Source organism: Carettochelys insculpta, chromosome 9, assembly GCF_033958435.1.
Source record: "Carettochelys insculpta isolate YL-2023 chromosome 9, ASM3395843v1, whole genome shotgun sequence".
Classification (NCBI taxonomy): Eukaryota; Metazoa; Chordata; order Testudines; family Carettochelyidae; genus Carettochelys; species Carettochelys insculpta.
The window spans coordinates 1,408,000-1,424,366 of NC_134145.1; the positions used below are offsets into that span (position 1 = coordinate 1,408,000).

The 16,367-nt window shown below is 46.0% G+C and overlaps 1 protein-coding gene across 9 annotated transcripts in view; it reads left to right on the top strand.

Moving 5' to 3' along the window:
* Window positions 1–16,367, top strand: part of PTPRF (protein tyrosine phosphatase receptor type F) — a 730,253-nt gene that overhangs the window by 394,019 nt on the left and 319,867 nt on the right. For all 9 annotated transcript variants that reach the window (XM_075003555.1, XM_075003557.1, XM_075003558.1 and 6 more), the window contains 2 exons: window positions 1,417–1,562; window positions 3,844–3,985. In XM_075003555.1, coding sequence (XP_074859656.1) covers window positions 1,417–1,562; window positions 3,844–3,985 — 288 coding nt within the window. The remainder of the gene's footprint in view (window positions 1–1,416; window positions 1,563–3,843; window positions 3,986–16,367) is intronic.

Consider the following 16,367-nt stretch of genomic DNA (forward strand, 5'->3'; position numbering starts at 1 on the left):
CAAAGTCAAAGAAGATTTTGGTGTTGGGTGGGGCTAGGATCTCACAGCCTTTCAAGCTAGGTCAGGAAAATTTTCTCTTCAGATGTTCTGGCACTTGTGGGGGGAAGTGGGTTTGTGTGTTAAAGTGACTCATGCTTTAAGGAGAAGTATATGGAGGCCAGTGCAGTACCCAGGATAGACTTGCTGTGACTCTTAGCCATTCCTTCACAAGTCATTCAGCAGATGACGTCTCCTCCAAGACCAAAAGAGCCCCCCAGATTTTTATGTTGTTGGCAGGGAAGGAGAAGGCTGAGACATGGTTACTACCCATTTTTTGCACAGCTACTCAGTTTCACAGGAGAAAGGCTCATTTTTCTTCCTCATCTGTCAGAGCTGCTCTTAGCTCCGAAAGAGAGCAGCCACCTCCCAACAAGCTGTGATTTTTACCTGGGAAGTGACTGTAGGAGATGCGTGTCATCATGTTTGGATTTTAAGTGTATGTCTGTGAATGGATGAGTGAAAGAGAGAGCTGCTATTGGAATGGTAGCATGCATGTGTCAAACACTCTCACCATGCTGGCTTGCCTACTTGACCAAGCACTGCAGTGTTCTGTGGGACTGAATATGCCTAAGAAAAATATAAAAGCTGTCTTCAACTAAATAACTAATTAAATAGTGCTGGAGAATAGTCCTGTAAGTTCAGAAAGGCCCTGTTTCATAAGATGTCATACACCTGTCACTAAATTGGTCAGTACATTTCCATTTCTGCCAAATCTCTCACTCCTAATGTCACTCTCATTTCTTTGCTCACATCCAGTTTTAGTTAATCATCTTTTACAGGTCACAAGCCAGGCTGCACAGATGGTAGGGATCCTTGGATCTCTAGCTCAATCGGAGTCCAAGTTTGAATTAAAGACTCAAGTGTGAATCAATAAAAGTACCCATTGATTTTTTTTTTCTTTTTTAATGGGTTCTGAAACTCCTCAGGAAAGGTTATTAGTGCCCAGGTTATGATGTACTGAATAAACATCAGTGTCTCAGCTGTTGTCATTTCCAGTGATGTGATCACTTGTTCATCCGCAAAAATCTTAAATTTACAAAATCAACAGGTTTTAAATCAGAGCAGAACACTGTCCCAAACTGTCATCTGCCTGAGTCAGTGTGAGTGGGAGTCTGCATTGCCATTATTTCCACAAAACTGGATGAACTATTTTATTTAAGAAAAAAATGTTTCTCCGCTGAAACTGGGTTATGCTGCAGTTATGAGTAAAGCCATTAATACTGGGATTCAAAATAGCTACACTGGTGGCCCTACAACTTGGGGTAACAGGGTACCCAATACTGATAACACCCACCACCACCAATACACACGCACACAATACTGATCTATCCCTTGCTTACCTGAGAGAGCTCACTGCTGGGGGTGTTTGTCTTCCAGGCAAGCCAAGCTTTATGAAAGCTCCTGAAGATCAGATTGGGATTTCTGGAGGAGTAGCCTCATTTGTGTGCCAGGCAACAGGAGAGCCCAAGCCTCGCATCACATGGATGAAGAAAGGGAAGAAGGTCAGCTCGCAGCGGTTTGAGGTAACTGTAGAGATCTGGATCCAAATCTGTGACTTACGTCTTCGTTGCACCATAACCAGTTTAGAGCCTGAGTTTCTGTCCATTGCTGCAGGACAAGAAGCGGAGAACTGTAATTTTTCCTTCCTTCAGTGAGTCCTGCCTTAGATTAGACATTGCCCTGCGTGAGCCAGAATGTGACCAAACATAATGAATGCCTGCTTCTGGTGGGAGTCAGGTCAAGCCTTCTCCCCAAGCACTGGTGGTACCCACTGACTAAGATGTTGGAAACTGGGTCATATCAAACCAGAGGTTTTTGTAGGGTTTTTGTGTGTTATGGTGGGGAACGGCAGCAGACAGAAATGGGAAGCCCAAGCTTTAGCTAAAAGCTTTCCAGACAGCAACACTGCCATCTCGGCCTGATTTATATGCAGAGTAGGGATCAAGGGAGAAGCCAAAGGGGGAATCTGACTTTGGCAGGGATGAGGGCAAACAGGATTCCCCACTCTACACAGTTTGAAGGTTCCATCTCTTTGATGTTTTCCTATTGGACTTGCCTCCCTGCCCCATCTGCCCCTTACTGGCACCTTGGGTGCAGGGGTCTTATCACCAGTGGCATTACAGCATCCCTAGTTCTCATTCACCTTCTGCCTGTTCTCCTGCTTCAGGCCACTCCTTTTATCTCCATTGTTTCTGCGGACCACCCTCGTCAGTCTTTTCTTCTTCACCCTTCCGATGTGTAACACTGGGAGCGTTTCATGGTGTGTGGCACTACGTGTAGGAGAGGAGGTAGCACAGTGTCTGCACGTGATGCAGCTTGCCCTAGTGCTCAGTGTAGCTGAGCCCCTTCATATATGATGAGAGCGCTAAAATGATAACATGAGTTTGGTGTCCCTGAGGCATAGCCCTACTTCCTGTATTGTTACTAACACGGTTCAGCTTATCCTCTGTGTTGCTCCTTTCAGTAACTGAAACAGGATGGCTGCATCTACACTAGCAAGTTCTTTCAAAAGATTTCTTTAAGGGGTGGGGGGGATCTTTTGAAAGATCCCACGGAGCTTCTACACACACAGGCTGCGTCTACGCTTGCACAAATCTTCAAAATAGCCATGCCGCTAGGAATAAGGGGATCTTGAAGTTGTTGGGGTCCTTTTGAAAAGGACCCATTTGGACGAGCCATGCGGCAGCTTCGAAGAACCGCAGGCACCAGCATGCTAATGAGGCACTGAATATGCATTAGTAATCTTTGAAATGGCCATTTGCATGGCCATTTAGAAGACGTGCTAGTGTAGGCGTAGCCACGGTGTTCTTTCAAAAGTAAATGGAAAGAATGTGGTATTCCTTTCAAACTCTCTCTCCCTTTCTTGTTTCAGGAAGAGTGATCCTTTTGAAAGCTTCTTTTGAAAGAAAACGTGTGTAGATGCTCTGCAGGCTCCTTTTTTGAAAGAGCAGTCCTCATGGGGCCTGATTTTTCAATCCCTAGCCTGTTGTTTCAAAAGAGCGAGGTCTGTGTGAACACTCTCTTTCAAAAGAGCAGATTGCTTTTTTGATCCGCTTTTTTGTGTGTGGACACACTCTTTCAAAAGAGATCTTCCGGAAGAGCTTCTTTCAAAAGATGTCTGTAGCGTAGATGTAGCCAATGAGTCTAAAGTTAACTGTGGCCTTGCAGTCTGCCATTGAAGAATCGTTGATAATGGTCCAGTAGCATAACAGATTTCCCTCTTCTCTGCCATTTAGAAGAGTTCCCGCTGTAACCTGATGGAAGGATGAGTTAGTATTACACTAGGGAAAGAACTGTAGATTGGGCCCCTGTTATGAAGGACCCAATCCTGGAAGGCGCTACGTACCCTCAGCTACTTTTGAAATTAGAGATTACTGAAGAGTCTCATTGTCCTGCGCTTGTCAGTATTTCTCTGATCTCCAGGGTCAGAGCGCTGTGCGCTCTCATATTTTATCAGGGTTAAAGTGGGCACTGAAATCCGTCAGTGCAATTAATAAAATCATCCTTGTAAACATGGTTGAGTGGTTTCAAGTCAGAGGCTCCACACTGATATTACTGCTTTGATATTTTTTCTAGTTTTAATTGTTTCATAGAGAATAGCATTGGATCGTCTTTTGGTCCAGGACTCCTCAAAGGGCAAATATATTTCTAACCTTGAATTTTCTTGCTTCACTGGATGAGGAAAATTTCTTTTGTCAGGTGCTATTTATTTGTGTTTATGGATTCTGTTCCTGAATTCATTGTTGTTTTCAGTCTCCATTTCAGTGGGAGCCAATAGAGAACCATTTTCTTTTCCTTGTCAAGGTTATTGAGTTCGATGATGGGTCAGGATCAGTTCTCCGGATTCAGCCCCTGCGTGTTCATCGAGATGAAGCAATCTACGAGTGTACAGCAACCAACAGTGTTGGGGAGATAAACACCAGTGCCAAATTAACTGTGTTAGAAGGTAGGTGGGAATCTCTCATGATGGCAGAGTGGCTGGTGGATGTTTTTTAGCCTTGGTGTCTACAGATTTCCGTAGTGACTCCAGATAATACTTAGGTATTCTGGGTTAGTTCTGGAAGGCCAGAGGCCTGCTGTATTATTTGCATCGTTTCGTTAGGTGACAAACATCTTTGTTGATGTTTGTGAGCAGGAAGGATATGCAGATTGAGAGCTAGACTTCGAAGTACATCAGACACATCATGTAGCTGAAGCGTGCCATGCCCAGTACCAAAGACACACCTTTATGGTCTTTCTCATCTGTCAGTTTTCCTGCCGTTCCCCTTCCAGGCTATGGAAGAACCTGCTCTTTGAACTGTGGAAGACATGATCTGTTTTTCTACACCATCTGGATTCAGTTGCTGCTGGTTGGTTGTGTATGGGTTTGCAAGTTACCTTTCAGCTTTTGCAGCTGGTTGGAATTTAGCTGATTTTAACTTCCATTGCAGTAACAGCTTTCCATTTTGTTTCCTCTCTTTCAGAGGCCTGTAGAGGCTATTCATAAAGTATAACATTTGATATAAAACCCCCTTGATACTTGCCTACAGTATAATATGGCTTTATTTCAGTTGTTGTACTGGTCCTGCTTCTAAATGGCTTCCGTTTTTATTTCTTGTAAAGGGACAGTGTATTTAGATACTATTGCTTTTTCCAGGATGTTAAGTAATTGTTGCATAGATGGTCATAATTATTGTTCACTTTTATCTAAGATAAAGTTATATACTTCAATATACATGTTTGCTTATATATTGGCTCTGTAAAGTGCCCTGAAGTGTTTAACACAGGACTTTCTCCAAGCAGAATTTTAATTTACATTTGATGTCTATGATAAAAGAGAGGAAGGGCTGTTTTCAAACAGATTAAGCAGAAAACTAGTTGACTATAAACTGATAGCTAAGCTGCTGAATAATAAAATCCTAAGGCAAGGAGGACTTGAATATACTATGAGAACTAAACCACACCATTTGTCTGAAGTTCCCAATCGGTTTGTCAGTGCCAGACTTAGTAAAGAGGAGTGACACCCCAGCAGTTAGGGCAGTGGCTTTTCACTTCTTTGCTTCACACTACGTACTTCACATGTAACTTACACAGGTCCTCAGTTCCCCATCTGTAATGTGGAATAATAGCACTGCCCTACCTCCACTGTGGAGGAAACACACAGGCCCTGGTGTACATTACTATCGGTATAAAAATAATAAGTATGTGCCTGTGATTGGACCCCTTGGATACATCCTGGAACCAAAGGTCTGCTGTGTCTCCTCAACTCCCTCTAGCCTGAGAGAGCTTATGCTCCAAAATATGTTAGTCTATAAGGTGCCACACTTCTTGTTGTTCTCCAGCCTGAGCTGTCTCTCACAATGCCTTGCTAGTGACCAGCAGCAAACCCCTCCAGGCACTATCATCACTCAGCACAGCTGTGAGTGCAGCCCCCACACTTTGTTAAATTGTGTGAACACTCCCAGAGCCATTCATGAATCACACAGAGTAAAGCACCAGCCGGACACCCCTCTGCCCCACCAGCTCCAAGTACTGTTGCTCAGGGATACGCCATATAACTTGTTAATTGGTTCACCACTTCAGCAGTGGAAAGTGGACATACATCAGCTTTTGCAGAACCTGAGCAGACTTGCCACACACTTCACAAGCTCATTCTTAAAAGTAAAAAGTAAAATAAGCTTAATGACTGAAAAACATAGATTTAAGTGGTATTACGTGTTAGGCAAAAGTCAGAGTAGTTACCAAAGAAAATAAAATATAAACACGCAGTCTAAACTGTCAGCCCTATCAGAAAGGCAACAACTAGATCAAGTGGATTTCCTCACCCCATTACATATGGCAGTACACAAATTTCACTCTTGAAATTTGGGATCGTTTTCTTAGTGGGAACGTTCAGTATTCTCAGTGTCCTGGCTGGTTGCAGCAGAGGTGGGTGAATGAGAAAAGCCAAGCATGGGCCCGTGTGCTTGGTATTTATGCCATTAGTCCATGTGCTTGGAGAATATAAGTCCCTGCATGTCTGGTGGGCATTGCTGAGCCCCTAAGAAAACCTGAACAATTCCCCTGGTGTGGGCTTTTGCAGCTGAGTCACTGAATTGTGGCTCCTGGTTGGATAAGGGCTGGTGATGTCTGTGCAGTAGCACCAGTAGCATCTCTTTTGTCATGGTCTCTGTACAGTGGCGTTGTGTCTACAATGCCCCTCTGTAGTGAGGTGCTGTGGCTTCCTCCTGACTCGGAGGCGGAGGAGGCCACTCAGAGACCTTGGTGGGTGGGCCCTGAGCCAGCACACCTGTGCCCCGCCCCTCAGAGAGTGGCACGTGGGGCCAGAAGGGCCGGGGGCAAGGCTCGAGGCCCATTAAAGGACTGCCCTCCAAGCAAGGCAGATCTGCCTGACCAGGCTCCTGGGTGCCAGAGCCGGGGCCCTGGGCCAGACAGGCAGGCTGGCGAGAGCTGCCAGACAGCTGCCCAGTCCAACCCTGAGGGCCACAGCCCAGCTTGCCGTTCGCCCAGTACCCCGACTTCCCCGATCTACTGGGGCCCTTGAGCTTGCAGCGGGCCCTGTCCCACGAGGCCCTGCCGGGGCCAGAGAGACTGCCCGTGACCAGTTACCCCAGGGTCTCAGGTGAGCACAGTCCTGGAGTTCTGCCTGCTGCCTGTGGTGCTGAAGCCTGGGACCGCCTGGAGCCCACTGTCCTGCCCCTGGGGGACTCTCTGAGTGACGTCGAGATGTCCGACTGGCCAGACCTGCCGAGTGCTACCTACCCGGAGGAAACCTGCCAGCCCTGACTTGCTGACCAATCCAGCTGGGACCCAGCGCCGATGGAAGTGGAGGTAGGAAGTGGCCTGGGGAACGCTCCACCTGAGCCCACGGTGGTGTGTTGTGGCCTGGATCCCCACTACCAAGCTCAGGGTGAGAGCGATTGCTAGGGCCCTGGGCCGGGACGCAGTGGAGTGGGAGGGCCTGTGTCCCCCTACCCCACCCCCAGAAGAGGCAGCCCCACTCCTCTCCTGAGCCACCCCATTTGGTACCTAGCTGTTGTGCCTGCTGCCCTGTCCCCGAATGGAGGGCTGGGGTCCGAAACTGTTGTGCCTGCTGCCCTGCCCCGAACTGAGGGCTGGGCTTCTGAACTGCGGGCCTGCCTTGAGCAGCCCGTTAAAGGGGACAAGGCCCCCAGGTTGGCGGGATGCTGAGGGAGTAAGCTGTGGAGGCCCACACCGCCTGGAAACAGCAACTGCCACGGGCCAAGGATGCTACATCCTCCCTTTTGGAAGGGGCACATAAATACAGTTGATCAAAAATGCTAATGAGAAACTGATAGGAGTACTCAGTGACTCATTTGCATAATGGCAGCCACTCACCACGTTGAAAGTGCTGCTTTCGAAGTGCAAACTAGCCTTGTAGATGGGGTTCCTTCAAAAGGAAGCCCTGTTCTTGAAAGCTCCCTTCTTCCTGAAAAAAATTAGGAAGAAGGGTACTTTCGAAAGCAGGGCTTCCTTTCGAAGAGACCCCATCTGCACGTTTAGTTTACATTTTGAAAGCAGCATTTTCAATGTGGCAAGTGGCCACCATTATGCAAATGAGGTGCTGAATATTCATATTGACACCTCATTAGCATTTTCAATCCATTGCATTTACATGGGCCTCCCAAAAGAGAGGGGCAGGACAGATGCAGCCCTAGTGTCTGAGCACCTTCCAAACCCATACAACACAGGTCTTACAATTTATGTGCTTTGATGATACATTTATATGGCTAGGGAATCCCCATGTGAGTGTGCTGTTGTATGTAAGCTGTGCTGTGTGAGATATCGGTAAAGGTTACGATCTGTGGAAAGGCATTTATAGGGCAGTCCCCCAAGGTACAGAGTGTCACACCTTACTGTCATGGCTAATGGGGTGAGGAAATCCACTTGATCTAGTTGTTGCCTTTCTGATAGGGCTGACAGTTTAGACTAGAGTATTTATATTTTATTTTCTTTGGTAACTTCTCTGATTTCTGCCTACCACTTAATACCACTGAAATCTATGTTAAGCTGGGAGTTTCATCCCAAAGAGAAAATGTTTATGAAAATTCTGGGGGTGTGGAAATGGAGTTTCTCTTTTACCCCTGTATGTGTGGGTTGTGGGTCTGGGGACATGTGCACTGTTGTTCCTTCAGGAGATCCCGGGAGTCTCCCACTCTCATTCCCTGGTGCTCTGGGAAAAGGAGAGCTCCATTTGTTCAAATGCCACACACAGCTAATTAGACTTGGACCCCGTGATTTACACTGTTCCCCGTCTCCCCCAACAGGTACTAATTTTCTAGCCAAATCTTTGCCATTCTAATTTTAGGCCCCCTCTTTACTGTGCACCTTTCCTTATTGCACTTACTGGCTGCTGTACAAGAGAGAGGCTGCTTCTACACTTGCCCCCTCCTGTCAGAGGTGGCATGGTAATGAGGCCAATCAAAGCAGGCTAATGAGGCACTAATGTGCATATTCAGCACCTCATTAGCATAATGCTGGACACATGACTTTTGAAATGTAGACTTTCAGTTGCAGGTTAGCAGTGTAGATGGGGGCAGCTTCGAAATAAGCGCCCCACTTCAACATTCCCTTACTCCAATCTAGTTTTATGGGAGTAAGGAAATGTCAAAGTGGGGGGCTTATTTCAAAGCTGTCCCCATGTACACTGTCAATCTGCAATTCAAAGTCTATACTTCAAAATTCATGTGGCTACCATTATGTTAATGAGGTGCTGAATATGCACATTAGCGCCTCGTTAGCCTGCTTCGATTGGCCTCATTACCATGCTGTCAGAGTGGCATGTGCAGAAGCAGCTAAAAGGGGGTTGTGGTGCTGGTCCTGTACCTGGCACTACATCTCTCCATGCTCAGGGAATGTCAGTGTGGGTACCATAGACCTTAGGCCTGGCTAGCTGAGCCTGAGGGAAATCTGCAGCACTCACATGTCAGGCAATATTGTAATATTGTTTGGCCCAGGCTCCCCTTTCTCTTGCTTTTCTTCTCTGACAAGAATTCCGCTAAGCTGTTTGGAGATGACCTGTGTTTTCTATGAAGAACATGAGCAGATGAAATAGGCTAGGGAAATCTGCAGGGCTCTTAGTGAGCTTTGGCTTTTCTTGCTGATAGCGGCATTAAAATAATTTTTATGATTGCTGTCAGGTGGAAATTGAAAGAGTACAGACCTACTGTCTTTCAAGGTCTGGGCCAGTCCAGAGAACTCGGGTGTGTGGCAAAGCTCTGTTGGTCACAGATATTCTCAGGTGTACATGCTGCGAAAGACACAACACATATTGATTTTACATTACAAGCCTGTTAAATTCTTCTCTACAATTTGATCTTTAGAACACAGCCCTTAACACTGAATCCAGAAGTTCACAAACACTCAGGCTACATCTACACTACAGCAATCTTTTGAAAGAAGTTCTTCTGCAAGATCCCTTCTGAAACAACTTCTTTCGAAAGAGTAGGTCTGCACACAAAAAAGCGAACAAAAAAAATCAATCCACTCTTTCAACAGAGAATGTCCACACAGCCCCCGCTCTTTTGAAAGAATGGGCCAGGGATCAAAAAATCCTGCACCCTGAGGACTGCTCTTTCGGAAGAAGGGCCCATGGACCGTCTATACACTTTTCTTTGAAAGAAGGTGCTCTTCCTGATCTGGGAATGGAAGAGGGCTTCCTGAAGAAGAGGTGTGTTCTTTCGATTTTGAATCGGAAGAGTGTATTTTGTGTATACATGTTCTGTCTGTTCTGTGAAAGAAGGGCCAGTTTTTCAGAAAGAACTTGCTAGTGTAGACACAGCATCAGTGTTTAGCTGATTTCTTCTTGTCCTGTCACAGACTAATCAGGAGCTTTATTTGATTTAGATTTCTGCTGTCTTGTATGCATATTGTCTTTTCTCATTGGTAGTCTACTCCATTTGGTATATTAAGAGACAAGTCTCATCTCTTCCTATAGAAGCCAAGAGTTCAAACATGTGTAGGTTCTGTAACAGTTTGATTCCCTGCCACAGCCTTAATCTGCTGCCTACATCTCCCTGTTTTTTTTCCTCTGTGTAACTTCAAATCCTGTTTGTGAGCAGAGCTGCTTATACTTAGTGTAATTGAAAATTATTTCTCCTGTTGATAGCGGGTGAGGTAGGCATGCGAACACCTCCTCTCTTTTTCTCCCGGGCAGCTGATAAGCTGAATTATGTATGAGTCATATTGCACATTTCTGCCTTTTTCAATTATGACCTGAAGCTGCATACAAGTACACTTTTGCATGCCTAGCAGCGGGTATAAGCAGAGCAAACGGGGAGGGCTAGAATCAATAAATTGACACACATTCCCAAGGAAACCTTCAGGGACAGTTAGTGGGCACTCCATGCAACAAATTAATAAATATATTATTCAGCTGTAGTCTTCAGGATGGTGCCTGTCATTACTGAGCTTCTTAAATGGAGAGATTATATGAATTGTGAATACAGAAGGATGAGCGGCATGGCAAGAATTTGGCAATATTTCTTACTCTGAGCTAAACTGGTGACATGAGTTCCCATACAGTGCTCAGTAACAAAACACTTTGTATCTTCAGCACTGTGGCTCTCCTGAGAAAGGCAAAGGGAATTATGTTCTCCGCTGGTCTCTCGTAATCTGCATTCTGTTGGCGTTGATTTACAAATTCCAGTTGGTAGGCATAAGGCATGCATAAATGCAGGATCTTTCACTCGGGTTTACCATGGCCCCTGCCAGTATGGTGAGCTCGCTCACCTGTGTAAGACTGTGCTTTCTTGGATCATGGGCACTGTCACACTTGGATGTGTTGCTTTCATAAACAGTGGAGTGAAATGCCCTTAGCCTGGGTGAACATTGTGCTCTCTGCAGGGACTTTTCAGCCCTCTGCGATCCAGAGCATGTTGTATAATTTCACAGCAGCTCTGAGGAAATATATTTAACGCTTTTTGGGCTTTAAGTTGTTCAATGAATGCTAAACAGAGCAGCCAGTAGATTTTGCCAGTCCCTCCGGACGGTAGTGGAGGTGGGGCTGGGGTGGGGTGGGGTGGGGTGGCTTTCTGGGCCCTAGAAAATGCTGTTTCAGTGGGATTTCAAGTAGAAGGGGTGGGGGTGGCCTACCCCAGCTAGCCCTTCAAACCAAGTTCCCATCCATGGGTGGAATACGCTTTGTTAGGTGTACCAAGGCATGTGCACAACAAATAGAAACACAGGCTGCCGGCTGCGGGAGCTCTGCTAATCAGCTGGGCAGCACCTGCATCTCTCTTGGGCAGCAGCCCAAGTGCTTGGCTTACAGGGAACACATGCTACTCTGGTCTCCAAGGTTGATTTAAAAGGGCCTGGAGCCCCAGCCACAGCGAGCAGCCAGGCTCTCCGGGCCCTTTAAAATGGCCAGGCCTCAAGGTAGCTGCCCACCCCGCCCAACCCCATCTGCAGGTCTGATGGTAAAATAGTGTCTCTAACTGCCATTTCCAGCATTGGTTTATACAGATCCCTCGTGCTGTGTATCCTGGACTCATTGCCTGCTGCATAACTGTGCTGGTTTTGCACGCTGTGTATTCATCTTGAGTTTGCTGCCGACCATGCCATAAAGTAGCTCCTCTTGAGAAGAAGAAAAATAGCCACAGAGAGAATAGACTTTCCTCTTAAACTAACCCACCAGGGTAGTTAGACTTGATGGAATTTTGCTGCCAGCAGTCATGGAAGTTCTGGTTCATTTTACTGGAGCCCTGGAATCTAGTAAAACTCCAGAGTGCATTATCTCAGGAAGGGAAGTACCTCCATCTGATTGTGGCTCACTGATTACTGAACCATGTCATGAGCTTAATTTCTCTCACCAGCTGCTGGCTCCATCCCAGTTCCGGGAGTCACCCAGTTTGAAACACAGCAAACGATAAACATTTGACAGTTACAAATGATTTCTGCAGAGAGATGGATCTTGAAAGGCCTGGAAAAATATGTTCTGTTGTAAACACTAATTTAACAGTAGTTTCACCATTGCAATGGTAAACAAAATGTAGCTGTCTTTAATCATTATTTATACTTGATTAGTTACAAAAGGATCAATAGCATCATCCTCATTTGGCTCACATTGGTCTCATTTGATTTTACATCTTCTTGTCAAGAAAAGAAAGCATCAGGAGTGGTTATAAAATCAGAGTGATGATGGAGGAGTATTTGGTTAGGTTTGGAGACAGTATGTCTGTATGCAAAAAGGAATGCTGCAGCCTCAAATGTGCACTGTAGCATGTTAAGAGTGATCATCTGCTCCCTTTCTATACATGATCATGAGATTAGAAATGTCTTGTCCAGCATCTTGGCCAAGACACAACTGTTCTCCCTTGAACATGGTCAAGGAGTCTAGTTTTATGTGGCCAGAGTAAGGGGTCTTCTGTGGCATCCGTTGGAAAACTTTCAAACTCAAAACCCACTGTCCTTTCTCACTGAAGTTGGCCTCACCTGCTTGGAAGAGACCCATGTCGATGTCCCCTGTAAGCATGACGTTCCTGAGTGCCGCAGTACGGCCAGTCTCTGCATGCTTTGCTGCATTTGGAAACTTTGTAGTAGTGCTGTGCCACCAATGGGAACAGTTGCCTAGAAGGGGTTTTTGTTTTTGTTTTTTGTTTTTGCTTGAGCTGGTGGTACATCCAGGGGAGCCAGCTGACTTGCGTGACCGCTGTGCGGGAAGCGGGAGCTGACTCCATTGTCCTGAAAGAGATGCAGCCTTGAGTAGAAGGGTGGGGCTGGAGCATCCCTTGGCACTGCCTGGAGCATGCTACACTCCCCACTGCCATCCTCAGCCAGCCCTGAGAGCCACCCAGAGTGTGGCAGTGCAGTGGTTGGGTAGTGATTTAAAGGGCCCAGGGCAGCAGCAACTGGGAGCCCTGGGCACTTTTGAATCACCAGTCCTTGGGGCAACTGTCTCCCTCGCCAGCCAGCCGACCTGGGTGTGCCACATTTTTAACAAAAACAAAAATTAAGCCAATTATTTGTGGATGACTGTGACCCTCTGCTTTGCCCTACTGGAGAGCCTCCTTCACTCGAGCACTGTGGTGGCTTGATGCACATTCTGCTCGTAAGGAAAGAATGCCTTGCACTGCTCAACAGCAGATGCCTTTCTGTTGCTCCAGTAGGCAGATTTAGGGGTGACGTTGACTGACATCTTGTTTGTTTCTCAGCTGCTAAGGTTGTGTCTGCAAAATGTGCCCTGGAAGTTTCTTGAGGTTCTGACACCCCAAGAATCATTGAGGTAGAAATGAGCATTGAGGACTTGACTAGGGCCAGTAGAACTCATAATCACTGTTTAACTCACCTTGCATTTGCCTGGGTAAAAAAGTTGTTACATGGATTGTATTAGGCGTGCTGCTAACACCTAGGCATGCCAACATATCCTAAATGATTGCACGTTGTTCAATCTTCGATAGCTTCAACTCTCCCATCACCTCAGACTTCAGGTGCTGAATTCTAAATTCCCTCACTTATGTTGGACAAAACAAGAAGTGAAGTGTTACTTTAATAAATTTAAAAAACAACATTAAAGACAGTGGCTTTTCTGGCTGCAAATGAGACAATTGAAAAGCATTGTTGTCAGCCGAAGAGCATAAAAGAAGACCCTGAGAACAGCCTAGACCCTTGCCTTTCTGCAGTGACTGATGCTGTGAGAGCAGGGCAGGTATTGAGTGACCGTGTGCTCCAGGAGTGTACCTAATTCTTTTTTGAACCTGGTCATAGTTTTGCCCTTCACAACTGTTGCCTAATTTTAGATTAATATTAGTAATGTGGATAATATGAGTTATGGGCTTGCCAGTTAATCTGCTCAGAAGATAAGGTTCTAGTCACAGAACTGAGCTGCATGGAATTTGCAAGGGCCCTTACGAGTATGACAAGGACACTTGTACCGAGACTGATGTACTCCTAAAGACATCTATTGGAACAGAGTGAAAATAGTAATCAAATGATAAAATAAACCGATTTACAAAGGCATTAAGTTCATGCTAGAAATGCATGTGATCTTGCTTATTGTAATGGTTTTGATGCATGTGTTGGCACCCTTCCTTGATAACCTGGTGGTAAGACTCTTAGGACAGGCCTTGCCTCTGGCAGTGCCAAAAGAGTTCAGGTTCAGGTTCCTCCATTCTCAAGCAGAAGATGCAAAGTTTAGGAGAAGTGGAAGAGTTTTCAAAACTAACTTAAAGTTTTAGATAAGTGACATAAAACTTACTGTTGAGAACTAACAGGCTAAGAGATTAATAAAGCCTCAAAACTTAGCTTGAAACTCTGTGTAGTCCGGCGGATTTACTGCTGTTGTGTCCTCACAGGTCTTTGGCTGCGCTGATGATAACCAGAAGGCTGTTTGAGTGTGTATTAAATGATATGGCCCAATGATCGCACCAGACCCTGCAAGGTTCCCCAAAGAACCAGACCAGATAAGGATTAAAGGCACCCAGCCAAGGTTTATTGCCAAGCAAGGTACATACACTTGTCAAGTATACTTTAGTGATCCACTGCACAGATGTACCTGCCACAATGGACCGGCACAGTCAGTGGGAATTCCACTGCCTCCTAGGTCAGACAAAGATGACCCACCCCCCCTGAAGACATCACGTTATATACAGGTTACAAACAAAGCACACCTCAATGCTGAACTATCGGGTTACCACCCTCTGATGCTACTTAGATACCAGCCATCATCCTGCACCGCATGGTTTAGTTAGATCATCTCTTATCCCTTAGGCTGTCATTTTAGACCCTTTCCTGAACCTGGGTCTGTATCTGTGAGGAGTAGGTACCCAGGTCTTTTTTAATAAGCTGGTGCTATCCTGTGATTTCAGCTTATGAACTGTACCAATTACTGTTCTTCACCTGGGCCGATTACCAGCTAGTGTTTTGTACTCTCAGCCCTATCTGAGCCAACTTCTGTTAGCAGAGGCCTGCCTCTTGCTCACAGATTAGCTTTTAGCCATGTTTTGCCCATTGTTGCTAGGCCTTAGGCCTCAAACCAGGCCTGTTGTGTATGGGCTGAGGTCTGCATTTTACTACATTCTAAAGCTTAGAAACTTAGAAGCTTAGCAAAAGTGGAACTTAGGAAAAGCTCAGAAGTTACAGTTGTATGGTAAGCCACACCTTTTATAGAGCTTGAACACCTGAGCCCTCCTCCTATGTCTAGACTTGGTTTCGGGTACACTTACTCCATAGGCTGGTATCTTTGTATGTATAGATCACACATACATACATAGTAACGACACATAATTCTCACATCTCTTGTGTTTTTGTCTTATCTGGTTATTTTGGTTCTTTCCTTGTGGTGAACCTGTTAAGTTTAAGGATATGAACTTAAGAAGGCCTCTGTGCTAATTTGCTTCAGCGTATCCTTTTCTGTGCTGAAAGTCACAGCCATAGATCAAGTTTATGCTTTAGGTCGGGGCCCCACTGTTTGTCCCTGCAATTAGCAGCACCCGCAATATCTAATGTAATTCAAACTGACAAGTTCAGTTACGTTCATATAAAATAATCGTTTCAACATGTGTAAGAAAATAAGTATGGAAAACCTTTATTAATTGGTATATAAATGTGAACATACACTCGTCCCTCACTATATGAGAACAATTGGTTCTTCCTCGAGTGTCCCCGTGGGTGCTCCACGATAGGTGTCGGGCTCGCCCCGGCGCTGCAGATCGGATCTTTCCAGCAGTTTCTGCCGGACCACGCATGCATCGGCGTGCGCCGCTCCCTTGCGCGCTCCCGGCCACGTGCGCGATCCGGTCCCCGCCAGTTCCTTCTTAATCGCCATCGGCTGCAGACGGAATCCGCTCAGGCTGTGGCCAGAGTCAGTGTATTTAATGTTTTAAGTGTTTTTAGAGTTTCTTTTCAGTCTTTCAGTCTTTAAGTTAGTTTGTAATTTTTCTTATTGCAAAAAAAAAAAAAAAAGTATATATAAAAGCCTTAGTAACAAGAGGAGCAGCGCAGGCCTGGGGACGTAAGGCCATTAGGCCTCCTGCCTTGGCAGGCTGGGTCCGAGAGGGGAACAAGCACAGAGAAGGTGCTAAGTACCCTATTAACAACTCAAAGACTCACCGCAATGTCCTCCTCAGGATTCAAGAAGTGTGAGTCATGCCGCGAAGCTATGCCGGCCTCCGATGGGCACAGTCAGTGTATTAGGTGCCTGGGGGAATCTCACGTCACCCAAAAATGCTCCTTCTGCACAAAGCTCACGGCTAGAGCAAGGAAGGACAGAGAAATGCGGCTAAAAATGCTGCTCTTTGACAAGGCCCTCCAGCCAGATGTGCTGGAGCGGCCCCAACAAGAGGGACCCGCAGGGGCCCATAAAAGGAAGGAGGCTTCCCTCACCCCATCAG